This window comes from Miniopterus schreibersii, assembly GCF_964146895.1.
Source record: "Miniopterus schreibersii genome assembly, chromosome: 20".
Taxonomy (NCBI): domain Eukaryota; kingdom Metazoa; phylum Chordata; class Mammalia; order Chiroptera; family Miniopteridae; genus Miniopterus; species Miniopterus schreibersii.
The window spans coordinates 16,152,978-16,179,433 of NC_138122.1; the positions used below are offsets into that span (position 1 = coordinate 16,152,978).

The following is a 26,456-nucleotide window of genomic DNA, read 5'->3' on the forward strand; positions in this document are numbered from 1 at the left end:
TCCAGTGACTCTAAGGTTTCACAGTTTGTTTTTGTAAATTATTACTCACCATCTTAACCAACCCACATGGCCCTGATAATTCCCCTACTCCATGTTCACTCGGAGTAAATAGTTTCCACTATATTAAATGAGTATTTGTTCATGCTCCTTTGGGTTTTTAGTATCTTCTTCATGCTACTTTAATCATTCATTCACTCAACATTTACTGGGCAACTACAATGTGCCAGGCTTCCCCCTGGGGATTACAAAAATGTAAAATACTGTTCACATTTCAAGAGATTTATGGTCCAATGGGGGGAGAAATTAGATTATCACCCTAATTCGATTAAACACTCCTTCAACAGCAAGAGCCACACTTCTTTTTTCCGTTCTCACCAGCCAAGGACGTGATGTACTGCACACACCGTCCAATGCTCTGCGCCATGGAACACATTTCGGTGATTGGCTAACCTTGAGTTTCAAGACACTCTTCCCCCCTGTACTGTTTGGGGAGCTAAAGTCCACAGAGATTAATCAAATGGCAAATCCTGGGTAAAGTGAAAGAAGAGCTTAGGTCATTCGTGGGGACCCATTGGCACCGCTTGGTCTGCGCCAAGCATTCATTCTGGCAGAAAACCTCGAAGGCTAGAGAAAACCTGCCCCGGCTACAGGAAGTCCCGAAAATTCCACATCCGGCTCCTTGCAATACACAGTCCCGGTCGCCTTGACCGACTGCTTGGCGGCTCCCCCTCCGACACTGATTCCCTCTCTTCCACCAAAATCTTAATTTAAAAGCTACCTAGATGGCGGGAATGCGGGTGTTCGCAGTAAATTTTCTCCGCCCCCCCCCCCCCCGCCCGGTATATGTGAAGTGTTTCATCGTCAAACGTTGAGGGGGTAAAGGTTACCTAGAAGCTTCCCCTTGTCTTTCCCCTCAGCCCGAAGCTTCTCCTCACAGCACTTGGCGCCTCCGCGATACACTTTCAAGCCAAATTTACACTCTCAAGTAAAAAGAAAAGTTGCTCTAAGTCTAGAGAACTAACAATCCTCAAGCGCCCTTTTTCTTCGCAGATCCCGCGTCGCTTCCGCCCTCACCTCAGCCTAGTCGACCTCTCCCTCAGAGGGGATTCAACCGCCTTTCTGGGTTCAAACCCAGCCTCTCGGGCTCATGAATAATCAACGAGGTCTTCTTGGGCGGGGCGAGCCTCTTCATGAATAATTCATTACCTCTCGGCGCGTGCTCAAACGTCCATCCTCTCTCCCTCTCCCTCTCTCTCTCTCTCTCCCCCCCTCCGCTTCATGAATATGCAAATGAAGGCGGGCCCTGGCAGGCCCTGCCCCCTCAACTCCCCGCTCTTGTCCCCCGCGGGGCCACTGTTCACAGTTCAGTTGCCCTCACGCCGCCGGCTTTGCCTCTCCGCTGCCACGTTTCCCGCCCTTCCGAGGGCTCCCCCGGACGCTCCCGGGCCTGAGGGACCCGGACGGAGCACGCGGCGCCGAGGGGAACCGGGGTTGCGGCGCTACACAGGACGCGACGGTGCCTTCCACTCGGGCAGCCAGTACGTCGACTACAGCCTGCCGCGGGGCTTCCTGAGGAGGCGCCTCGCCGCCGTGGAGGTGAGGGGGCGACGGGGAGGCCCTCGCGGGCCCGGAGGGGTCTAGGGTTTGAGGCCGAGGGACCTTGGGGCTAATGCGGGCCACGGGTCCCAGAGAGACCTGGGCCCAGCGCTGGGCAGCGTGGGGGCGGGGAAGCTAGAGCCAGGAGGGACCGGGGTGCGCGCGGAAGGGGCATTCAAAAGCCCAGTCCACTGAAGTTTCAGTTCTGAGGGCATCTCCACTTCTTTCCTGTGTGTAGACCCAACATTGCATCGCTTTTAACATTAATTTGTAATTAGGCAAATGAACGGGAATATGTGCCCCCTACACTGCCCCTCCTCCCGGCCGCTTAGGCGGAGGCGCCTCCGGGGAGCAGCCGGGCGTGACCCTCAGATCCCTTCTCCCGCGTCCACGTGCCTGCTCCGTACCCACCCGGGGAGCTTTCCTCAGCTTCCTGGGGTCCCTTGAACCTCTGCCGCGGGGTTTCCTGAGGCAGCGGGTGAAGCAGTGGGCCGCTTGAAACGTTGTTTCTGCAAGTAAAGGGGAAAAAAAAGATTCAAGCTGGTAAAAACATGAGTTTATAATAATAACGACAGAATAGTCCTTTAGGGCAGGGTTTCTCAACCTCAGCAGGAAACGCACCTCCACCGCCCCCTTCCCTAATCACGACAGCCCGAAATGTCTCCTGACATTGTCAGACGTTCCCTGGGGGGCCAAATTCGCCCTTAGTTAAGAACTTCTACCTTAATTCTATACTTTCCAGAATTAACTGCCCTTTAAGCTCCAACCGCGCACATGGCCCCTCTCTCTGCTCCAGCCCTTTCCAACCTCAGCGTTTTACTCGCTTCCCTCTGACTGAATCACTCGCCCTCTGTGCTGGCCGCCCTCCTCGCCTCTGCCCTGTGCTAATGGCAGCCCACCCCCCAAATACAGTTATTCTCTCTCATTATTAATATTTCCTTCACAGAACTCATCACAGTCTGGGTTTTATTATTTTTTTTAATGTGTCAGCCTGTTTTCCTCTCTCCACCTCCTAGAACGTAAGTAAGTTTCATTAGAGGCCTGGTCTGTCAGCGTCACCTCGGGGTCCCCCAGTGCCCAGCCCAGTGCCTGGTACACAGTGATCACTCAATAAACATTGCTGGACTGAAACAATAAATTACTTTCTCTTCCTCCTAAGAGCTATGGAGTTTCTCCTACTCCTTTCTATCATTCCCTGCTGGTTTCTTTGTAACCTTGGTTCAGAACTTGAATGGATGAATGATCACCTGTGCTAGGAGCTGTGGGAAGAGCCTTCACTTTTCCCGCTGACTCAACTCCTTGACGACAGTGTCCTTTATTATGTTCATTGAAGGTATTCAAATAGACAGGTGAATGCACGAACCTAAGACGTGACTTAAGGAATACTGTCAGACGATTAAAAATTTATAGTGCTACCGGGGGCTTTAGAAACCATCAGAGTCTAGTCTCTTACTTTACAGATCAGAGTTTAAGTAATTTGTTCAAAGTCCTTAAGCTTGTTAAGAGACACCATGTCACAGATACAACCCATGGTCTCACACCTCTCATTTCAAGGCTCTTTATCGCCAGTCAGTCTAATTTCTGATTACTTTTCTGTGAACCTGACTTATAAACTCAAAAACACAAAAATCCCAAGCCAAAGACTTGCTTCCTATCACCTAAAAGCTTTTGAGCGTGTACTGTTCCTCTACTTTTTTTAAATCCTCATCTGGGGACATGTTCATTGATCTTTAAAAGAGAAACATCAATGTGAAAGAGAAACATCGATCGGTTGCCTCCTGCACGCACTCCGACCTGGGCCAGGGATCGAACCCGCAACCTAGGTATGTGCCCTGACCAGGAATCAAACCCGGGACCTTTCAGTGTACGCTCCAACCAACTGAGCGACACCGGCCAGGACTGTACTTTTCATCTTTTAACTAAATCAGACCTAGGGATAATGGCCTAATGAACTCAAAAGTGCTATATGATATTCAGACAATTTCCCAGCTTCTTTTGTACCTTTCAACGATGAGAGATTGGAAATTATCCCTGTCGCCCTGGCCGGTGTCGCTCGGTGGTTAGAGCACTGGCCTGCGAACTGAAGGGTCTCAATTTGATTCTGGGTCAAGGACAGGTACCTCAGTTGCGAGTTTGATCCCCACCCCAGGTGCATGCAGGAGGCAAGCAGTCAGTGTGTCTGTCTCACATTAATGCTTCCCTCTCTTTATGTCTCCCCATCCCTCCCTTCTACTCTCTCTGAAAAGCAATGGAAAAAATATCCTCAGGTGAGGATTAACAACAACAACAAAAAATTATCCCTGTCAAGGCAAAGTATCTTGTTTGTTTTGGAAAGAAAAAAATGTACACTGTAGTAGAAATTGATCATTGTTTAGGAATTTCCAAAAAAACAGTTGTTAAAGTTTTGCCAAACCTTGTAAAATGTGAAACAGATTAAAATAGAAGGGGAAGATATCTTATTTGAAATGACTTTTGTTGCCTAAAGTTGACCTTTCTCTCTTTAGATACGTTTTATTCTATTCTGTTTACCTGAAACAGTTGTCACTCCTCATTAATCAGTCTCTAGTTAGACCTTTGTTTTTTGAGAACTAAAGACCATTTTTCCTTCTCAATTAAAGAAACTCAGGTTCCTTCTTTCCTCTTCTTGATCATTTTATGTAGGCAGTACCTTGTTAGTAGAGTCTTGTGGAATCATGCTGTCAACTTTCAGAATCTTGGAGTTTCTTCTGGGGCATCTGACAGCACACTAGGTCATAGGAAGTAGAGATCCATTTGTCTGACTGATTGAAACTCTTTCCATCAGGTTCAGTTTAACCCTGGAAATTTTCTCCAAAAGATGGTTTACTTGAGGGTTATAAAAATAGACATATTGAATATAAAATGTATTCTCAGGAGGAAATCTCTAGATGTATCTCCCTCTTCAATGTATACAGTGATACCAAATACAGAGAAAAGAGATTGGAGGGGAGGGCGCTGCTAAGTAGAAAATGTGGTTTCTTTAACTTGTTTGCATTCAACTTTTATTAGATCCCTTAAAATCATCATAACTTCCAGTCATCATGAAGCTGACACCACCATATTTATTCGTTCATCAAGCACTTATTCTGCCTGGCATTGTGAGGACTTGGTCCCCGAGCTGTGGAAGTTTACAGTTCAGTAAGAGAGGGAAACATTGTAAACACATTACTCACATAGAAAATAGTTTGCAAATATTAATGGAGGTATAAATTATATATGTGTGGAGAAGGAAGCTATGCGTTCCAAATGGGGAATCAAGACAGCTTCACAAAGGAATTGGCATTTAGGAGGGCAGCATATGCATATAACTTCCTTTGCTCATTCTCTGGCAATGGTGAGACTACCTCAAACCAATAAGAGCAGACGTTTGCCCACCACTTTAGAAGCAGGAAAGAAAAGGAGGTGTAAGATCCTTTCTTTTTACTTCTGGAAGCAATGGTGCTTTTGAAAGCTAAATGTTGCCTTTGCAATCCCAAGTGCCTCAGTCATGGTTAAGAGGAGAGAGCTGAAGAGAGAGAATCCCCTTTCATCTTTGATTTCTTCCTCACTAAGGATCAGTCAAGCATGGCTCTCTTGGGCCAGTTGTATTATTTCAAGCCTTCTCATTTCTGCTAGGGTGTTATTTTATCCTGATCTCCATTGGGGCATGCAGTACCCATGTGATTTGGGGGGGGGGGGTCAGTAATGTTTATAAATGTGTTTATGAATGTGACTCTGGAGTCCTAAAATTTTTAATATTACTGAGAAGCAAAGAGAGGCAAAATGATTTTTAGAGAACTAAAGTTTTGAGTCAAGCCTCTGTGTGTACACTGCTATACTGCCTAACTTATTTAGGGTATTTTTAAAAAGAGAATGGCAAAGAGAAAGGATTGCCAACTTGGCTTTAGCTTCTGAACTTGATCCATTCTTTGGCAGCCAAAGAGAAGCCAATCAATCTGATATAAGCCCTGACTGTAAGGTCTAAATCTGAGCTCCTACTGCTTATGCCTACTCACTGTCAACCTACAAAATGTAATTCCATGTGTAGGTGGCAATTTATTACGGACCTCATGCGCACTCAAGAGTTGCATATCAATTTCTGCATCCTTCAAAGTGATCTTTTCTGACTGGCAGAAGAATTTCCATGTGGGTTGTGTGTTTCTGGGAAAGCCTAGGGTTTAATGAATTGGAACAGGAAATGACAGGGCATGTAAGTGACAGGCCTGCATGACTGCCCAGACTAAGAAATGATGTCAAGGACAGTGAATTCTCAAACATAGCAATGTTCTATTTGACTACTTGGTTCTGTTTTTTGCTGACTATGAAGTTTTGGTGACATGTAAAATGATGTTATTTTTCTTAATGTTTATCACTTAATGGAAAAGGTTTCAAGTGAAATAGATTTTTAAACTGACTTTTCATGATTGCTAGTTACATCTGCACAGAAATCTGAGATGAGGTGATGTTCAAAATATACCACACTACTGACAGCCCAAATTTTGAAGCCCTTTACTTTATACACATTTGATGCTTGGAAAATGACAGTTACCAAAAAATGGTTTAGAACTCCTATTGGACCACGGTGCAGACTCAGCCATAAGAGGGGCTTTTTTTCTTCCTTAGTTTATACTACCCTAATGATAAATTACACATGTAAGTACTAATGACCTCTGATGAGAAGGTCCCTAATTTAAGGTTCAGACTACTTACGACCTTTGCATGATTTGAACATGGTAATACAAAACATCTAAGGCGGGGGTTTCTAACATCTCTTCTCATTAAACAAACAAACAAAAACCAACTTCTTCCTAGCCAGAGAAAGGTTAAACAACTGAAAAATAAGACATCACAGGAAAATTACCTACATAGCTTTAAGAGTAGAAGGGAGAAAGCATTGCAAAAAGGCATCATTTAGAACTTTACTATCACTTACACCTAAGAAAACTATCCCAGAAAGCCATATTCTCAGATGTGCCAGGGGCTCTCTTAACTTAAGTCACAGTGCACAGAACAGAAAGATGTACTACAGGAAGAGGCATTGGGAGAATTCAAAGTATGACCTTATCAATAACCTGTGGACATCCCCATCCCCTTTATTTGTTGCAGAGTGCCTACACATAGGACATGTTTAATAAACACATGTTGAGTGAATGCACATATGTTACTGGAAGAATCCAAAACAGTTTCAAAGTGATTAACTGGGATGTATTCACATAATGCATAGTGGGGTTGATCTTTGAAAAGATGCATTCCAATTTCCTATTTCTGTTGATCGTATTATTTTTCCATTTATCCTGATTCAAAACCATTATTCTCATATTTTTCTTTCATTCTTCAGTCCATGGTTTCCTTTACTTATTTGAACATATTTTTGAGCTTACTTAAAGTTTTCATCTAGTAAGTTCATTGTTTGGCTTCTTCAGGATAATTTCTCTTGACTGCGAGTGTGTGTGTGTGTGTGTGTGTGTGTGTGAGAGAGAGAGAGAGAGAGAGAGAGAGAGAGAGAGAGAGATACTCTTGTTTCTTTGCATGTCTTGTAATTTTTATTGAAAACTGGACATTTAAAATAATATAGTATGGCAACTCTAGAAATCAGATCCCCTGCCTTTCCAGAGCTTGTTGTTGGTATTTGCTTGTTTTGTGACTTTCCTGAACAAATTATTTGTTATATGTGGCTATAGAAATCTCTGCTTGAAAACTGTTCTCTTCTAAATTTGTTTTGTATTGATATTAAAGAGAGAGAGGCCGGGAGAGGGGGCGTGAGAGAGAGAGAGAGAGAGAAATCGATTTGTTGTTCCACCCATTCATGCATTCATGTGCCTTGATGGAGATCAAACCCGAAACCTTTGGTGTATTAGGATGACATTCCCACCAATCGAGCCACCCAGCTAGGGTGAAAACAATTCTCTTTTATTCTTCCCTTTCCCTTTGTCCCACATGCAATCATTTGCTGAGATTTATTAGTTTTACTTACATAACTTTTCTTGCATTATTTCCCCCTTTCATTCTCATGTCACCACTCTATCAGGTCCCAGTTACTTCTTACCTTGATTACTGTAGAAACATCCAAACTGTGCAACTCATTCCTAGCTCTCCCCTTTCTAATTTAAACTGTACTGTTTTTCTTTCTAAATATGGTTTAATCATTGTCTTCACCCTAACCAGGTAAAAAATTTCCCCCCAAAATGCAAGGATGACTGCATTGGAGGAGAGACACCCGTATTGGTAAACAGAAGAATCTTGTGGCAAAGGAGTAACTGCAGATAACAGTATAGGAAGTGACTGATGGCTTCAAGTTCCAGAGTAAGAAGGAGGGAATTGGACTAGGTAGGAACACCTGCCTTGGAAACAAGGAGGAAACCTTTATCCTCTAAGGATAGACAGATATCATCTAGATGTTAGAGGGCAGGCAAGAGAGCATGAGGGTTTTATTTCCCGTTTTTAGGGTTCATCTGCTCAGAGTGAGAAGATTAAGTGTGATCCAGGAGTCTTAGAGAAAGCAAAGTTTAGAACAGTCATAGGTGAGAAATGTAACTTGATTTCTAACTTGGGAAATGTAAACGGATTGTAAGATCCTACTCTTATCAAACATTCTGGGAAACACTGCACTCTATCCTTGTTCTTGGTGACATTGGTCTTTATTAAAGAAACCAACTTGTGTCCTATTTGAAGATGTCTACTTAAGGTTAATCCTTGTGGATTAGGATAATAAAGGACAAACTTTATTTTGCTATCATGTGCCAGATAGATGGAGAAATAACCGTGTTTTAAGCATGCTTTCCTATATAGGTTCTCAGGTGATCAACACAACCACCACCCTCAAAGACAGGCAATACACAAATTGCTTCTGCAATTCTAAAATTACAATTTTACAAGTGAGGAAAGACCTAAAATTTTATGGAACTGCCCAGACTAAATACCTAGTGTTTGGCAAAACCATGAGTTAATTAGGTTTTATAATCTAGGTTTAATACTTTAAGTTCTATACTTTATAACATGAACATTAACAACTATATTAAGAAAACAGATTTTTTGTGTCAGAAATGCTGTTTTCCAGCTACAACACATAAGTAGAAGCTGAGTCTAGCCACAACTAGAGTAAGAGTGAGTGCTGTTGAAGGCAGCAAAGAATGCAAAGAATAATGATATTTCTAGCCCTCCCATTTATAAGTCCCCATTTAATATATTATTTTATTTGTACCTACAACAGTCTTATGAGGAAGTTATGATTATCCCCATTTTAAACAGTTTGGGAAATGGAATTGTTGAGAGCTAAAATATTTATCTATGGTCACACAGCTTGTAAGTGGTAAAGTTATAGATTCTAACCCAAGTTAACTTATTACAAATCTTACATTCTTTTTACTAAACTTGATCATCCTTGGGATCATTTACCAGATTCTTAGCCTTTCTTGTTTTTGTCTCAAGATATTTCCTAATTTCCCTTGGGATTTATTCTTTGACGCATTGGTTGTTCAAGTGTGTTGTTTAATTTCCACATATTTGTGAACTTTCCACTTTTCCTTTTGCTACTGATAACAACTTAATTATAATTGCATACAAAAACTTTACTCCTTTACATCTCTGTTCCCACTTTGTTATTAATCTTTTAATGTCATAAATCTTTTTCTACTTTGTATCTATTAACATAGTTCTATAGTTATATTTTATACTTTTACCTTTTAAATTATATACCAAAATTAAACGTGATCTACACACCACCATTACAGTATAGGATTCTGTATTTGCCTTATTTGTCTATATATCTACCTTTAGCAGAGATCTTTATGGGTTTTTTTTAAACAAGGTGATTTCTCTCTTCTTATTTACTTGTGTGTTTATTTTTTTATTTATTTTTATCCTCACCTGAAGATATGTTTATTGATTTTAGAGAGAGAAGAAGGGAGAGAGAAAGAAAGAAAGAGAAACATCGATGTGAGAAACATCGATTGGTGGCCTTGCCTAGATGCCCTGAATGGGGATCGAACCCGCAACCTAGGTATGTTTTCTGACCAGGAATACAAACCCATAACCTTGTGGTGTATGAGTTGATGCTCCAACCAACCGAGCCACCTGGCCAGGGCAAGAGAGCTTTATGTTTTCATATGCTTTCATGTTGCTGTCTACTATCCTTCTGTTTCAACTTGAAAGTATGCCTTTAGCTTTTTTATTTTATTATTTTTATTTTTTTAATCTTCACTCAAGGATATGCTCATTTATTTTAGAGAGAGGGGAAGTGGAACAGAGAGAGAGAAACATTGATGTGTGAGTGAATATTGATTGGTTGCTTTCCTTACATGCCCTGACTGGGAATTGAACCCACAACCTTTTGGTATACAGGACAATGGTCCAACCAACCAAGCTATACTGACCAGGGCTCCCCTTAGTATTTCTTATAAGGCAGGTCTAGTAGTGATGAGTTTCCTCAGCTTTTGTTTACCTGGGAAAATACCTATTTCTCCTTTATTTTTGAAGGAGAGTTTTGACAGATATAGTATTCTTCGTTGGAAGGTTTTGTTTTTTCTTTTAATTTTTATTTATTTATTTTTCTTTCATTTGGCAGTTGTTGCTTTTTTAATTTCAGTACTTTGAATATACCTTTCCACTCTGGACTGCAACGTTTCTGCTTAGAAATCTGCTGATCTACTTATGGGAGATTCCTTGTAAGTGAAAATTGCTTTTCTCTTGCTGCTTTCAAGATTCTTTCCATGTCTTTTACTTTTGACAGTTTGATTATAATGTTTCTTTGTGTGGGCCTCTTTGGGTTCATCTTTGTTGGAGTCTTGAGCTTCTTGAATTTTCATGTCCATTTCCTTCCTCGGATTTAGGGAAATATCAGCCATTATTTCTTCAGATAAGCTCTCTGCCCTTTTATCTCTTCTTCTGAGAGGATTTTTTACTTAGTGGTTATAGCACTTCATCCATTGCTCATTAGGATGCAAAGGGCCATGATAATAGGCAGTAGAACATTTCTGCATCTTTTTTAGCAAGAATTCCAAACTTTTTAAATTTTTGGTTTATCTTTTAAAAACAGATGTTTTCTGTCCAGCCAGTGTTGCTCAGTGGTTGAGTATCGACCTACGAACCAGGAGGTCACGGTTCCATTCCTGTCAGGGCACATGCCCCAGTTTCGGACTCTATCCCTAGTAGGGGGCATACAGGAGGCAGCCAATCAATGGCACTCTCTCATCGATTTTTCTCTCTCTCCCTCTCCCTTCCTCTCTCTGAAATAAATAAAAAACATATTTAAAAACAAAACAAAACAGGTGTTTACTGAAGTGGCCAAGAATTTGGAGCTGTTTGGAGCCTGAGTGGCAAATGAGATCAACTTGGGGTACAAGTGTAAGTTACGCCCTGAGGCTGCTGCAGCAGGATGCCCATACAGCACACGGACCACCTTCACACCTGCAGAGCTGAGGGGATCTTGGGTAAGGGGTCCCTCATTGCACAGTGATTAGGCTTGTGAGAGAACATACTCTAACTGGAGGTGAGACCTTGGTGACTGTTTTGGCTTCAGAAACCAGCTAAGATTACTCAGTTGCTTTTCCCTCCACCTCCTGAGGGACGCTAGGTTGTATTTAAGCAGAACTACATCCCTGCTTGTAACTGAGTGCCGGAGTAACTCAGATGTGCCTCTACTCTAAGCTATAAAGAAACAATTAACCATAGTTAATGGCCCATAATTTTTTATTTCTTTATTCTATTCTCAAGGTTCCCTCCTAAGTTATTACCCAGGAAGAAACATAAAACTGCACATAAAACTGTGTATTTGATAGAAACAAAGGAAGAACGCTCTTTTTTGCTTTATCTCCCTCTGATTTAAAACAGTGGGTCTTCCTAGTTAAAAATGAGGTTCATTCCCAGATGGGATAGGCTGCCACTGTCTCGCATCATTATGTTGCAGACATGCATTTGGGACCAGCTACATAATTTGCAGGACCAAGTGCAAAATGAAAATGTGGGGCCCTTGTTAAATACAGCAGGAATTTCGAGACTTCAACAGAAGAGCATTAAACCTAGGGCAGGGCCCTTCTGAGGGTAGGACCCTTTGTGACTGCAGAGGCTGCTCACATACAAAATGGTCTGAGCACTAGGAGGAGGGGAACTCCACCTCAAGGAGCTCAGGCACATGAGCAGCTTCTCTGCAGAGAAGGGAGGACCAGAGAAAGCACAGGGCGGCCACTTCTGAGGAAGTGGATGGTGTGTCCGAGGACAGCATTCTCTTGGTGGTCCTCTCAGTCCTGATCTACTTGGGTTGGGATTGAGGAGGTGTGAAGAGGGGGCAGTTTCTATGCATGGAATTATCCATGTTTTGGTTTCACTTACTCAACTTTTTTTTTTAACTGAAGTGTCAAATTAGATGATTTTTTCCCCTCTAAACCTTTCCTCCATCTTGGTAAATGATCCAGCTGGGTAGATCAAGGCAGAAACCAGGAGTTCCTCCTCCTCCTTTATCTCAAACATGGCTCACTAAGTCCCATCAACTCCACTATCAGTGTCCCTCTTGAGCCCGAGCCTCTCTCCACTGACATTACCACCCATCATTTCTAGTCATTGCTATGACAACAGCCTCCTCCCTGACTGGCTTTTGAATCATGCAAACTAGAGTTTAGGTCTTCATTCTGCCATATTAGCTGGGCGACCTTGGGTAGGTCTCCACCTTTCTTTCTTTAAAAAAAACACAAAAAACTGTAGGAAAACACTTATTTATAAAATCACAGAGGTGGAAGAAGTAATTCCTAGAAGGAACAGGCTTAGGAAACAAGTTATAGAGGCAAAGGAAGGGCCCTTGGTGCGTGGGAGTGAGGAAGGTAATGGTAATGGGCCTGGGGGATTGGGGGGGAGGGAAAAAGTGTGGGCATGCTCCCAGGAGGGAGAGCACCTTCTTCACCTTTCTGAGCCTCAGTTTCCTCATCTGTAAAGTGGAGGTAATTATACCTATCTTAAAGGGTTGTCAGGACTAAATGAAATGATGCAAGTGGCTTAGCACACAGTACACACTCAGTAAATTAGCATTTTCCCTCTTTTCCCTCTTCATCCTTCAGGCCTTAGTTTACACATTACTTCCTTAGGAACCCGTCTTGTGACTTGCCACAGACTCAGTGCCGGTTTCCACAGACTACCAGACTGCTCTGCAGCATTCATCACTCTTACTGTCTTCTCTCAACAATCTTCTCCATGAGGACAAGGATCCTGGCTTTCTCTGCCTAATGAGGTGCCTGACATGGAGTAGGAACTCATATTTTGCTATTTGAATGGTTATCCTCGTATGTAGTCAAAGGTTCTCAGGCATGGGGTCCTGCCCCCCAGCTATAAGTGGGCAGATGACCACATTAACATAAGTAAATAATGGAGACCAAGAGTATCTCACCAGCTTTAAGTTAAACCTAGGGCACTGGGGGTGATTCATTATGAGCAGATTCCTTCCATAAGAAACAGACCTAGGTCAGGTAAGTTAACCAGGAAACCAGGTACGCCAGGTCAGCATAGCCACGCTTCCTTGAGAATAGAGTGGGGTGGGACAAGCATGTGACAGCACTAGGGGAAGAGGGCACTCCAGGAGAAGGAATGAAGGTGGAGCTCCCTGTCCACTGACCCAGGGCCACCTGAGCAGTTGGGCCAATTCCTTTCTCCTCAGGCCTCAGGAGCTCCCTGCTCGATATTCCCCACTAGGCCAACTACATGAGAGATGTGCACAGTAAGGGGCCAGTACCCTGAGAAGCCCAAAGGGAGTGGGGAGGGCTGGTTGCTTTTTCAGCTTTGTGAAATAACGTACATGTAGGAAAGTACATAAAACATCTGTAGAGGTTGATGAATTATGAGCATCCATGAAACCCACCACCCTGATCAAGACCTGGAACATCACCAGCACTCCGAAGCCCACATATCCTACCCAAACTGCTTGCTCCGTATCCCTAGAGAGGACCACGGCCCTCGCTTGTATAGTTACCATGTCTTTGTATCCCGAAATAATAGTTTTGTTTTGCCTGGTTTTGAACTTTTAAAGAATGTAGTCATATTACATGTCATTTTATTCTTTTTTGTGAGATTCAACCATGTGATTGTATGTATAACTAGTTTATTCATCTGTTGCTATGTTATCTTATTGATGGACATTTTTGCTGTTTCTGGCTTATGTATTTTCCATGCCTTAGTGTGAGGCTGTCCTGAATGACTTGCAGAGGCCATGGGAGTTTGAAAGGAAGGGAAGCAGAAGCAGCTCTGGGCATGGGGTACTGGTAGGTAGAAGGGACTCTCAGGTCAGGCAGGGCTACTAATATGCAGAGCAGGACTAGAGTACCACAGAGGAAAGAGCACAGGAGGGCTCTTTGAAGTTTGCACCTACGGGTGCACTTCCCCTCGGAGAGCAAGTGTTCTGCCTGCCCAAAGCCATGGTTAGGTTTAGCAGGCTGGGGGGCGCAGACTTACTCACCTTCCAGACCTGCTGCCTGACACCTCTTCTCTCCTCCCCATGGGGTGTAAGGCCAGCTCTGCATGCATAGAGAGGCCAGGCACAGTAGCTTATAGCAAAATACTGTCTTACAGGGATAGAGGAAACACCACAAACCGGTCAAGGAGTCACTTCTGGTGCCTCTCCCAGAATTGGCATAAATCAAAAGATTCGTGTTTAGAAAGTTCAGGGATCACCCACTGCACATGCAGACACTAGCCAGGATGGAGGTAAGGCAGTCAGAACCCTGAAGGCAAGGGGCCAGCACTGGTGACTACTCGCCCAGCCCTCACCTGCAATGGAAGCGAGGCTACCCCATGGAGCCCATGTCTTGGAGACTTCCAGCAGCCCAGGGCAGAGCTCCCCACCCAAACCAGAAAACCTGTCCCTTGCAACACTCCAGACATAGTGGCTGAATCTGAAGTATTTCACATTGGTCCTGGCTGGAGATGGCTGGGAGTCTCTACTATCCCCTGAAAGACCTGACCTAATTCCCTCCTCTCTCTGGTTTGGCAGCTACAGGTAAGAGGAGGAATGCCACTGCCTTGGAGTAGGGTAGGCTACATGGAAAACAAGCAGGATTTCTGCCTCCTCCAACTTGAGACTGCACTGGAAACCAGGTAAGTTGTGGGGAGTCAGGGTAGACAGTCAAGTGCGAGCTTTGGCAGGATGCCACCCCTCACACTGCAGGGCAACTAGACTTTGTAAAACATTATCTGTTTCCTCATTGGATCCTCAACAGCCTTGTGGATTGACTGGACAAACATCCCCACAGATGAGAAATTAAAGCAGAGTAGAGTGGTCAAGGCCATATGCTATATAAGTGATCAAGGGGTTAGAACACAAGTCCCACAATCCCTGGGTCAGGGCGACACAGAGCTACGCACGCATAGGCACTGGCCTAGGCAGACATCAATTTCTAGCTGCTTCAGGCTGAGAGTTGTCTCACCTGACAGTGTCTGCTGCCAATTGATCTGAAATGCAGATCTGTCCCAGTGCTAGATGTGGAAGCTTTATAATTGAGGGAGTTTCTCCTAAGAAACATGGTAAATTTTAGTGGGTAGCTAATTCCCTCTTGTAATGTGTGGACGGCTTCGTGCATAATTTCATACAGTTCTAGAATTGGGGGGAAAACAGTCCTATGTAAATCCAGTGTAATAGTACTAGTACTTTTAAATGAAGGGTTCCTTTGGAATTGCTCCAGAACCCTTCTCTACCATGATTTAGGGCTTTTATCCTACATGTGGCCTCATACTGCTCTTCCCACTTCATCTTCCCTTGCCTCCCAGCACCCATTCCTAGCTGGCTCTGACTCAGCAGGAAACTGGGCACTGCAGTGGTTGGGTGTCTGGTTTCTGGAGGCAGATAGCCTGGACTCAAACAACATGGCTCTGCTTATTTGCTGTGTGACCTCGAGCAAGAGGCTTAACAGCAATACTGGTTCAGTCGCCTTATTTTCAAATGAGGATAAATATCAGCCTCACCAGATTGTATTAATTCATGGAAGTACTTAAATAGTGTGTGGCCCATACTATATCATAACTATTGTCATCTTGTTCAATTCTATGTTCCAAAACCTCAAATAGCTACAGAATTGAGACCGGTGTTTGGCCTGAAGTAGACTTTTTTTGCTTGACTTTTAACAAATATTTCCTGCCTTCCCTCATTCACTAACCCATGCACACCAGCTCAGTTCCCCAAACCTGCCCTCCTGCCTTGGCTCATGGTGAGCCAGTGTCACCAGTGGAAGTCACCACTGTCTCTTAAGGGCAGACTCTCTGCTCAGTCATGTCAATGAGCTTTCTTTTTCCTCTGAGCCACATCTAACTAGTCAGTATCCAAGTTACTATAGCCACTAGGTTTTGGAAGAAAGTTAAAGTCATTAGCAATGAAAAATATTCTCCAAACAACTGACCACTTATAAAATTACTTTCCACTTGGACATATTCTCACTGCCTAACATCCTCCATCCACCATAGCCCATCTTTTCCCTCTTACTGATTGTGAGATGTTGTAAACTTCTGACATTGAAAATACAACAAAATAGGTGCCAAAGTACAATTTAAGTTTTGCAAAACATAGAATTTCATAAACTCATGAAAGAGTATTGTTGGAAAATTGATGCTCAATTGAGTAGTCATTGGCAAATAGGATCTGAGTTAGATCCATTAACAATGAAGATCATAGCTGCAAATAACCAATTTAGATGCTTCTTAGGGGATGATTTGAATATCAAATGGCTAAAGGATTAAGGGAGTCCCTCAGGAAAAGTGAGGAAGCCCTTGACTTTTACAAAAATAACCCTGATTGATTGCACTGTGCAAATCAAACATGAGGTGATGTCCTATTATGCAATTATAAAATTGTGGGAGGGAAATATATGTAAAATATTATTTTGTTGCCCTGTCTAGTTTGGCTCAGTGGTTAGAGCATCGGCCCTCAGACTGAAGGGTCCGGGGTTCAATTCACAGTCAAGGACATGTACCTCGGTTGCAGGCTCCATTGGGGGGTGTATTGGGGAGGCAACTATTTGATGTCTCTTTCACATCCAGTTTTCTCTTTCCCTCCTCTCCACTCTCTCTCTCAAAAAAAAAAAAAAAAATCAGTGGAAAAATATCCTCAAGTGAGGAATAAAAAATAAATAAAATGGATAAATTTAAAAAAAATTTTTAAATATTACTTTGTTCTAAACTAGCCTATAGTTAGTTGCAATTACATTTTGTTAACAGATATATGTTTTAGTAATAGTTTCATTTTACAAGATAAAGTTCCAAGCAGATCTTTTCCACTATCTACTATATGAAACTATAGTCTCCATTTTAAATGGGTTAACCCTAAGAGGCTTTTTCAGGTCCCAGTTCTTTTTGGATAATGAATCCTTTTTTTTATCTGCCCAATCTTCCCTAACAGATGACACACTATTGAGGTCAAACAGTGCCAGAGACAGACAGAAATGCCATGTCATCTCATAGGTCAGTGGGGGCAGGGATGTCCCTGAGTTACCAAGGAAGCCTGTGCAGAGCCACGGCCCTCAGTTACTTGTTTTGTGAATGAGTCAACCAGCCAAGCAAAGACCCCATGGTTGAGGCCTCAGGGTTCCCACCAATGAGGGGTGACCCAGGCTCTTGTCCTCAGTCCACATCTGAGGTTTCAGGCATTGACAGTGATTTCCAAAAGTCTGGAGTACTTTGGAAGTCAGGGCTACATGGAGGACACAAGAGTACAAGGGTGACCCAGGATGCCCAGATCAGGAGAGGCAGAAGCCTCTGCTACAACCCTTCTGCCCTGCCCTGGGGCGGCACACAGAAGCAGCCTGCAGTGGCTTTAGGTGCTCTGGTTCATTCCTGCCTGGTATGGTTCAGAACTTCCTGTCACTGAGCTTCATGAACAGACTGAATGATGGAGACTTTCCCAGTCCTGGGGAAGGTGGGTGTGGGTTTTGGGATGAATTCAACTACAATCTGGAAAGGTTACCTTCCTACTTGGGGGTGGGGGAGAGGAAAGCAAATTGGCGCCAATGTTCACCTCTACTCCAAGAACTACTTGCACACAGAGGACAAAAAGGAGGGCTGAACCCTCCTTTCAACTGACAAGTCTGGGCTAGGAGAGTCCTCAGGTCCCTGAGAAATAGTCCCCGAGTTAATGCCTCCCAGCTCCACGGAGGGGGTATGTACGTGAGGCATGGCCTGGCAGACTGGCTCAGGTGGGAACACCTGATGCTCTAGCAGTTTCTTAGGCCCCTGGAGAAGGCCTTTGCTGCATCACTGGCAGAGGCATACGGAAATGTGGTTTTAAAATCGTCTCCATTTGAAATACCTTCACTTACAAACCTCCAAGGAAGCAGTTGTGTGAGGAGGGCAGAGAATAGAACCTCAAGAACACTTAGGGTACTTAGGGAGCAGGGAGAAGACTGTCATACAGAGCCCCCAAAGACCAATACCAGGGCAGAACCAGCAGGTTTATCAAGGTTGCCAGTGTTGTGGAGTGCTTGAGAAGGAACGCTTTGGGGCAGGAGCTGGAATGTATAGATAGTCCTTGGTGACACCTGTGAATAGTGTCGGGGGGCAGTAGGCGTCTCTGAGGCAACAGCTGGCTGATTTATCAAGTCAAATGAAAGAGAATCATACCACCCCTGAGGTGTCAGGATGCAGGTCACATCCCAGTAGCTAATGGGACTTCAAAAGTGGGAGCCACCCCAGTGCAGTGTGACGGCTGATACCAGAAACTCCTGGGTGACTTGAAAGAACCTCCAGTTCTAGGAATTGAGCTCCCAGTTGGTGAAATACAGTGGGGATACCACTTACCACTAATTTATGTCTATCCTAACTTGGATGGTAAAGCCTTGAATATGTTCCACCCCCTTGGGCTCATTTGGCATTGGAGACGGTAGGAGTACCATCTGAATGCAGGGTCTCCACTTCCTTTCCTAACCTGGGCACTGGGATCCTCACAGGAGCTGTTGCTAGAGCACACAACCTGGGTCCAGGCCTCTGCCTCAGACATCTGTGCTGCATGGAGGTAAGGCCCAGCTGGCTCTGCCTGCCCCACTCCTCAGCCTGGAAAGCTAGGCTACATCATATGGTTTAGTCTTTAGTCGGGGACCTAAAACTCATCAGTTGTTCAGCCAACTGAGGCCACATCAGTCTCCACAGGATTCAGGGCAATTCTTAGGTGCTACCTCGACTCCCACAAGCAGTTTCTCTCAGCCCCCTTCCCATTGCTTTTAAAAAAAATTGATTTTAGAGAGGGAGGGGGAGACACTGATGTGAGATACACATCCATCTGTTGCCTCCTGCACGCGCCCCTACTAGGCATTGAACCCACAACACAGTTATGTGCCCTGACCAGGAGGAATCAAACCCATGACCTTGTGTATGAGACAACGCTTCAAACAAGCCACAGTGGCCAGAGCTGTTTCCATTGCTTTTATACAGTCTTAAAGCATCAGATGCAGACTTTGCATCTATTTAAATAATTAAATTTTTTCAGAGTGTAAGAAACTGATTTGTCAATTTGTTATTCCACTTTAAGTTTTTTCCAAAATGTTTTTGATTTCAGAGAGGGAGAAGAGATAGAAACAATGATGAGTAGGCTGCCTCCTGCACACCCCGTACTGGAGATCGAGCCCTCAACCCGGGCATGGGCCCTTATCAGGAATCCAACGTGACCTCCTGGTTCATAGGTCGACACTCAACTGAGCCACGCTGGCCGGGCTATTCCACTTATTTATGCATTCACTGGTAGATTCTTTTATGTGCCCTGATGGGATCGAACCCACAGCCTTGGCATATCAGGGCGATGTGATGGGCTAACCAACTGAGCTACCGGCCAAGGCTAACAATTCTTTAATAAAATACATGTATGAATCTTAAAATTGTCAACTAATGATAACTTCGCAATTTATCGTAGAACTCAGATTAGAATGCTTCAAGGTCAAAGTTTACCTTTGTGAGGTGGAAGAAGCCAGGGCAGGGGCAGTTGTCTTTGTTTTTTTGTGGGGTTTTTTGTCTTTGATTTCAGAGAGAGGAAGAGGGAGAGAAACAGCGACGACGAGTCATTGATAGGCTGCCTCCTGCACGCCCCCTGCTGGGGATCCAGCCCAAAACTCAGGCATGTACCCTGACTGGGAATCAAACCTCAGTCTCCTGGATCCTAGGTTGATGCTCAACCGTTGAGCCACGCTGGCCAGGCAGTCTTTCCGTTTTAATACTGGTGGAGTGGAAGCACTGTCTGGCTCTGACAGAATGTCTGCCAGCAGCCAGGCAGAAATGCCCTCTCATCTCATGGGCAGTGGGGAGGGAAGCATTTGCTAAGCACCCACCTTCAACCCCCTCTCCCGTGGCACATGCTGTGCTCTAGATGAGGAAATGCTCAGTTCCTCACCTGCCCAGGGGCAACTCAGCTGGTGCTGCTGGGTTAGGCGGCCAACCCAGGTCTATGGGCTCAGAACCCATGTTCTTTCCACCAAATTAGTGGTTTTGAGGCAGTGCTTTAGGGGTTCTCTGCAAACATTTGCTTCAAATGATTTTAAATATTAAAAATCATCTTTAATGTGTACACACAGGTGCAGAACATTCATTCAGTTAGGCTGCCTGAGTCCTCAGAGTAAGGCCTTCATTGCTGTCCTGTGTGGGCTTCTCAGGGTCACTGACCTAGAGGGCTCTAGTTCAGTGCTGTGATCACCAAGCCCAGCTGCAACTCCATGCTAGTGGCTTTCACCATAAAATAATTTTAGTGACTATAACCACTGGATGATTCTTACCTGCTAATATGGAGGATAAGGACTGAAAGCAGGTGTTGGATATTCTATTGATCTGTTTTATCAAGCATCTACCTCAGTCTGTCAATAACCAGAGATTGCAGGCAAGCTGTGACTGTTACCATCTGCACTTTTCTATATACAGTCAGGATTTCTTCTCCATCATACAAACAAAACAAATTCAGAAATAAATTGGATGCTAAGACAGTTCACAATTAATTAACCCATTTGCACTAGTCAAAAATGCTCTCTCCACCTCACCAATTTAGGACAGTGTTTTGACTTGAACTTAAGACAGTTCATGCTAGTCAATACATTTGTTTTATGTATTTGAAAAGTTAAAGGAAAAAAACCCCACTGGATTATAATATCAAAACCTTTGACTTTGGTTAGGAGGAAGAGGAGAGTTCATAGTTTAAGCCTTTTGGCAGCAACTACTAAGCTCGTCTCCAAGATTTCTGGCTTGGCTGACTCAGAGAACCAGGTTAAAGTAGTTCTTTATCTAAGGCCATCTTCTAAAAGCACAAGAACACTGGAGGGGTGGGGTTGGAAAAGAACTTTTTTTTCAAAGTTTGCTATTAATTCCTGGGTAACCCTGGATGAGGCTTTGCCGTGCTGTAATCCTCAGTTTCAACAAAAACCAGGAGGTTGGATTAAACCAATGATTTTAAGCACCAAAACCTTTTTTCAAATCAGGTCTTACCTGGAAGTCTAATACTGAATGGCTTGGGGGCTCCCTCCCCATGAAGCCTTGACAGAACAGCACGAAAAACATGAAACTAGGTAATCTAAGGTCACTTTCACCTCTTAAGTATTCCATACCCCCACCTCTGAAATACAAATGCTGACACCAGCTAACTCTTCCCACCAGGCCTTCTCTATCTCCTGGACAGCCTAAGGGGCTGAGCTATTTGTCCCTCATACCTAACACACTGGTCACAGCACTGACTAGAGAACCTGAACAACGGTCTGTGGGTGAAAATGACAAATTTATTTAGTTTTAAATGGTCACTGAGGCTACAGCAGAATCAATGCTGTTACAATAGGCAAGCACTTCTGACAGCAGCCACACAGTGTATTTCTTAAACAGCATCCAAGCCTCATCAGTTATGGGTTTTTTTAATCTTATAAATCAGTTGGGAAGCAGTTAAAGGCCAATTTTAAATGCCAATATACAAGAAATGTCACTGAAAATACAATTGAAATGCAACTGCTATGAGCACTGTTAAGAAAAATTAAGAACTCAAATATGAATGAAAAGACTAACTGGTAAATAAAATACAATAGCAGCATTTAAAACTTTGTAATTCCCATTTCAGAGTGCCCTTTCCCCTTCCCACACCTCCCCCCCCGCCTCTGTCCTAGCCTAGAACCCTGTTAAGACTGGGGTTGACAGCTGGTATCTGCACAGAACGTGCAGCAGATGAACTCCACACAGGAGTGGAACAAAGTGTCAGTGTAGTTATGTGCTCAGGACAAAGGACAGCGGGACTCATGTTTAAGAGTCAGAGGCTTAGGAGGGTTGCCTCCTACTCCTGCCCTTGAGAAATCTTGTCTGTAACCTCAACTTAGAACAAATGTTCCTAGAAAATGTGACTAAGCAGCTGAGACTCCTGCTGTTATCCAACTTCAAATGGAGAGTCATTTTGCCCCATAGTCCAGGGCCCCTTTTTAACCCTGCTGTTAGCCCTATCCTCAGCTAATGCAATCGGGTGGTGCAGCTGGGTACAGGTCACTTAAACCAGCTAAATGAAATCCTGCAAAAGCACCTTTAAATCAGTTCTCATTCTTAAAAGATCAATAGGGGTGAGGGCTAGAGTTAACTTCAATAGGCATGGGATCTCCTAGCCTCAATGTGCAGTGGCCAAGTACATCATCTAAAGGACAACTGCCTGGAGTCTCATTCTAGGGTATGCCCTCAATTCCCACTTGATATTTTTTAATAGCTAGAAATTGTTTAACAGATCCTCTGGTACTACTTTCATTTTCCTTTAAATCTGCCACAGTACCTTTTTAATTCTTAGAACATTCTTTGCTAACATAGAAATGAACAGGGAGGATAATAGCAAAATTACTGAAGAAAAAATTTTCTGTATATCATCACTAGAAAAGCCCAGTGGATTAATAAGGCAGCCCTATCATTTTTTGGTCTAGGATTAAGGAGCCCAAAGTACAGAAAGAAGGGAAATATTGAGAGAGTGCCAGGGTTGGAAAAGTCAGAGCAACTCAGTCACTGTTACTACCCCATTACTTCAGACCAAATTCCTCCACATGAAGAAAGCTCGCCTTGTCTTGGAGAACCGCATCTCTCCACATACAGCCATCTTCACATGGCAAGTCCTTGCCTTCGACCCACACTGTGCAGGTCTCTGAAGCTCTCCATCGATGGGCATCAACAGCCTTGTTAGGTTCTGCTGGTGTTTTAACCCACTGAGGGCTAAACCATTAGACCTCAGAAACAATAGGAACTATATGTAGACCTGTTGGCTGTGACGCACAGATTTTTTACAAATTGGTCTGAACACAGACTGTGCTCCCTGCTGGACTGAAGGCAGCTGAGATAGCACCTTCTCCTCCCAGAAGACAGGCTAATTTGCAAACACGGGCTGGAAGGCACTTGCAGCTCTCACGCTAGAACCAGCTGAGCTGTTTTTAAGTGCTTGTGTTCTAGGCAGACAGAACATCCAACCAGAAAGTGACCTGGAAAGGCTGCCTCAGAGTTATGGCCCTCAGAAATGCTCTGAGCAGGTCACTCTTTGACAAAGCCCAGCCAACTCAGCATGGAGATACTGGGCTGGGGACCCCAGAGCTGGGCACCACTCAACACCAACCTTCTCCAGGAAGAACTGTGTAACATACCTCCCCCGAGGGATACCCAGCAGTGACACAGGGGAAAGAAAACCCAACTCTGTAAAGAGCAAGAACTAGCCAAGACGTAATTAGGAGCTATGGCCTTGCTCAGCTGGCTGCAGATTTAAGAAACAGAGGTTCCTCCCTCTGTGGAGGGAGGAAAGAGACTTCTAGTGAGGCACATAATCCAATCACATCCAATCCAGTTTCTGCCCAAGGTCTCTGTCCATCCATACTCTCTCATCCAAGAACAACAGACAGAAGCACTTTCTAGCCACCCTCCCCCCAACATCTTTCACTCCACTGCATGCAGGACTCTGTGCTTAACCACTGCTACAGGTGCAGCTGATGTTCCTTGGGTAGATGGGGTTCAGGGACCAGAGCACTGGTTGCCCTGAAATCAAAGCAGCAGCAACAGGAAAAAAAAAGGGGGGGGGTGTAGCCTGGAGGCCAGAGGTAGTTTTAACTACTATTGATGCTCAGTTCTTCAGATAAGGAAGAACCACTTGATTGTTAGGATGCCCGACTGCTTCTCCTTTAGCTTGGGAAATGTTAGGGGCAAAACCACCAAGGAAATGTGTTTCAGTGCTTGGGCATCATGGTACAGTTCCTCGCCAAGGTCCAGAGTTGAAATCTAGTTTTCTTTTGCCAAAGTCCAGCTTCCCAGCAGCACCTCAAAATGCTTCTGTGTAAGACGGAAAAGGAATGAAGAGGGGATAAACCACAAAGAACGAATTTGGAACGTGTTAGCAAATGCTACCATGCGGACACTAAACTTTATTCACTTTATTTATATATTTAACAGTTCTAAAGTATTTACTTCTTGCTTTGACAAAAATGAAAAATATAGGAGCACTGACTGACTCCTCTTTAGGAAAAAGGGTTATATGTACAGCTACGGAGAGTTACGGCTCCTCCTTTACATACAAAGGAAAATATTAATAAAAAAGTGCTTCATTGATCAAAAAAGGGCTAAGAGCTGCAAGCATTTATTCACACTGTACATCAGACCCAAGAAACCCGTATCATAACCTCTTGGCACCTGTCACTAAGAACTGCACAATCTTCAATTAGACTGACTTCTCCCTATCTGCACAGGAAGACCACACAGATGCGGAGAACTACACCCTGTTTCACTAAATTCAAACTCCGAGCAACCTCCTGCCACTGGGAAGTCAGACACGCGCTCAGATGCTCTTGACTTTGCCTGGACTAGCGGTTGCTCCAGGGAAGGCTTCTGGGCCACAACTTAACCATACCCAGGCACACATAGGAGCCACCTTCCTGAGACAGAATTTGTCCTTGACCAGGGCACTGCTTCCAGAAAGGGTCAGAAGAGTTCCCTGGTCTCATCCCCACTGCTCACCACAATCTGCCCTGTTACCAGTTAGCAGCTTTTAGCAGAGCCAAGCATGGCCCTACCCCCGAGAGGGAGGGCAGGCACAAAACATGGATGCCAACCAAGATTACAACGCACAAACCTAAACTCTCCACCCCTCCCCCATACCCACCTCCATCACAAATATTCTTGATTTAAGGCTCTTTTGGGACCACATCAAAGCTTACTGAGGGAAGGTACCCTGAAGTGCCTACAGGCCACATCACTTCTTTAAGGACTGCAGAGTCACCAAGTGGGCCCTCACTGCTGGCCAGCAGCACAGGAGCAGGGCATGGGGACTAATGCCCCAAAGGGAGGAACAGGAGGAAGGCTGATTGTGTGGGACATGCCCCCTTTCCAGAGGCTTGCACTCTAAAAGGCTGATTCTACCCCTTAAGGGGGAGGTCCATGATTTGTGTGTTTTGGGAATGGGGAATTTTTGGAACCCTGAGTCTGGATTTCCCTGTGCTAGCTGTGAATAAGAGACTGCTTGGGGGACCAGGCCCCAGAAGGGGCTTCCAGGTGCCTGGGCTCAGGGCAGGCTTTGGCCTTGGCCACAGCAACAGGACTCTGGTCTGCACTTTTATGCTTGAAGCACAGGAAGCACTATACAGCCTGGTGGAGAGAGGCAGACCCATGACTGAAGGGAGCCCCAGAACAATCTGGATCAAGTTAAAAACAGAATCCCATGGAGAACAGGCTGGCCACCCATCCCCAGTCCCTTCCCTCTCACTTGCCTCAGAAGAACACCTTCCTTCCCCAAAGGGGGGGACCCTTTTACTATAATCCACTTACTATGTGCCCCTCCCTCCAAATGCCAATCCCACTCGTCTGTGAGGTGGGACTAGCCCGACCCCTTGCATGAGGGAGAGGGCACCCGGGGTAGTGCTCTTACGGAAGATGCTTCCAACCAGCTCTGATGCGGTGGCATGAGGAATGGTCACAAATGTTAACACTGCCTCTTCCCCATACATTATCTCAGGCCTCTACTCCTGACTCTGACCAGCCAGCCTCCTTCCATCCTGAGGAACCAAGCCAACCCTCAGCATCGCCTAACAACAGGCGGCTCTATAGTTACAGGGGGCCTGGTAACCTCTGGTATTCCATTAAAACCCTCCCCGCTTTTTTTCTTCAAGACAACTAGGGGATGTGTTTCTTTTGGGAAGGCAGAGGGAAGATGGAAAGCGGGGAGAAAAAAACAGGAAAGAAAAATCAATCTACAATCCAGTGGTACATCCCAAATTTCTGTCACTCTGCACAGGTGGTTCCAAGCCCCCATTCCAAAGTGCACGGGCCTCTCAGTCTGCCCAGGCTGTATGGGCCTGTCAGAGGAACAGCAGCTTGGCCTCTGCCTGCCCCAGGTCACTGAGCTTCAGTTTGAAGTGGCAGCAATGGGCTTATCCAGTTCAAGGTCAATGCTGGAGCTCGTGGGATGTAGGCTGCTATAGCAAGACTTGCATACTCGACTGGGTTCAAAGAGCTGTTGGCTGGGAACTGGAACCTTCTGGTTACAACAACTGGAGCAGAATACGTTCCCACAATTCCTTGAGATGAGAAGAAACAAAACAATGTTAGTTTTGGTAGCAGATATGGGTGGGGAAACCAACTTCAGAAGACAGGACTCTGTTGTATGTAATTCAGATGCACTGGAGACTCCTCTAAGAGTGAACCCTTTCATTTGTCTAGCTGAGAAAAAGCCAAATGGGGAGGGGAACTCTACCTAGCAGGCACAGCTACTTTCACTTGGCTGCCTCATCACTATGGCTCAAGGTTACCAGGTCTACAGGAGAATGTTGCTCAAGAGAGATCTGTGAAAACAAATGAGCCCAGGGCAGAAGCAGCTGCTAACTCTATGGATAAGTCCTGGCCCAGGAAAACCCAGTGGCCACACCCACCTGGGCAACAGCCTCTATGTAGCTTGTGAT

General features: G+C 44.6%; 2 protein-coding genes and 1 long non-coding RNA gene across 14 annotated transcripts in view; 1 reads left to right on the forward strand and 2 right to left on the reverse strand.

Moving 5' to 3' along the window:
• HORMAD2 (HORMA domain containing 2) overlaps positions 1–1,258 on the reverse strand; it is an 81,686-nt gene extending 80,428 nt beyond the window's left edge. For 5 of the 8 annotated variants that reach the window (XM_081122908.1, XM_081122909.1, XM_081122913.1 and 2 more), the window contains exon 1: positions 888–1,098. The gene's annotated coding sequence lies outside the window, so the exon portion shown is untranslated. Of the gene's footprint in view, positions 1–887 lie in introns of all 8 variants that reach the window. The other 3 variants (XM_081122912.1, XM_081122914.1, XM_081122911.1) reach the window with 1 other exon arrangement.
• Positions 1,259–1,381: 123 nt separating this feature from the next.
• Positions 1,382–26,456, forward strand: part of LOC308549616 — a 68,179-nt gene continuing 43,104 nt past the window's right edge. Inside the window, exon 1 of the long non-coding RNA XR_013997770.1 lies at positions 1,382–1,596. This is a non-coding gene — a long non-coding RNA (uncharacterized lncRNA). The remainder of the gene's footprint in view (positions 1,597–26,456) is intronic.
• MTMR3 (myotubularin related protein 3) overlaps positions 23,886–26,456 on the reverse strand; it is a 107,922-nt gene continuing 105,351 nt past the window's right edge. For all 5 annotated transcript variants that reach the window (XM_081122501.1, XM_081122500.1, XM_081122499.1 and 2 more), the window contains one exon: positions 23,886–26,075. In XM_081122501.1, the coding sequence (XP_080978627.1) occupies positions 26,040–26,075 (36 nt within the window). In that variant the 3' untranslated portion in view covers positions 23,886–26,039. The remainder of the gene's footprint in view (positions 26,076–26,456) is intronic.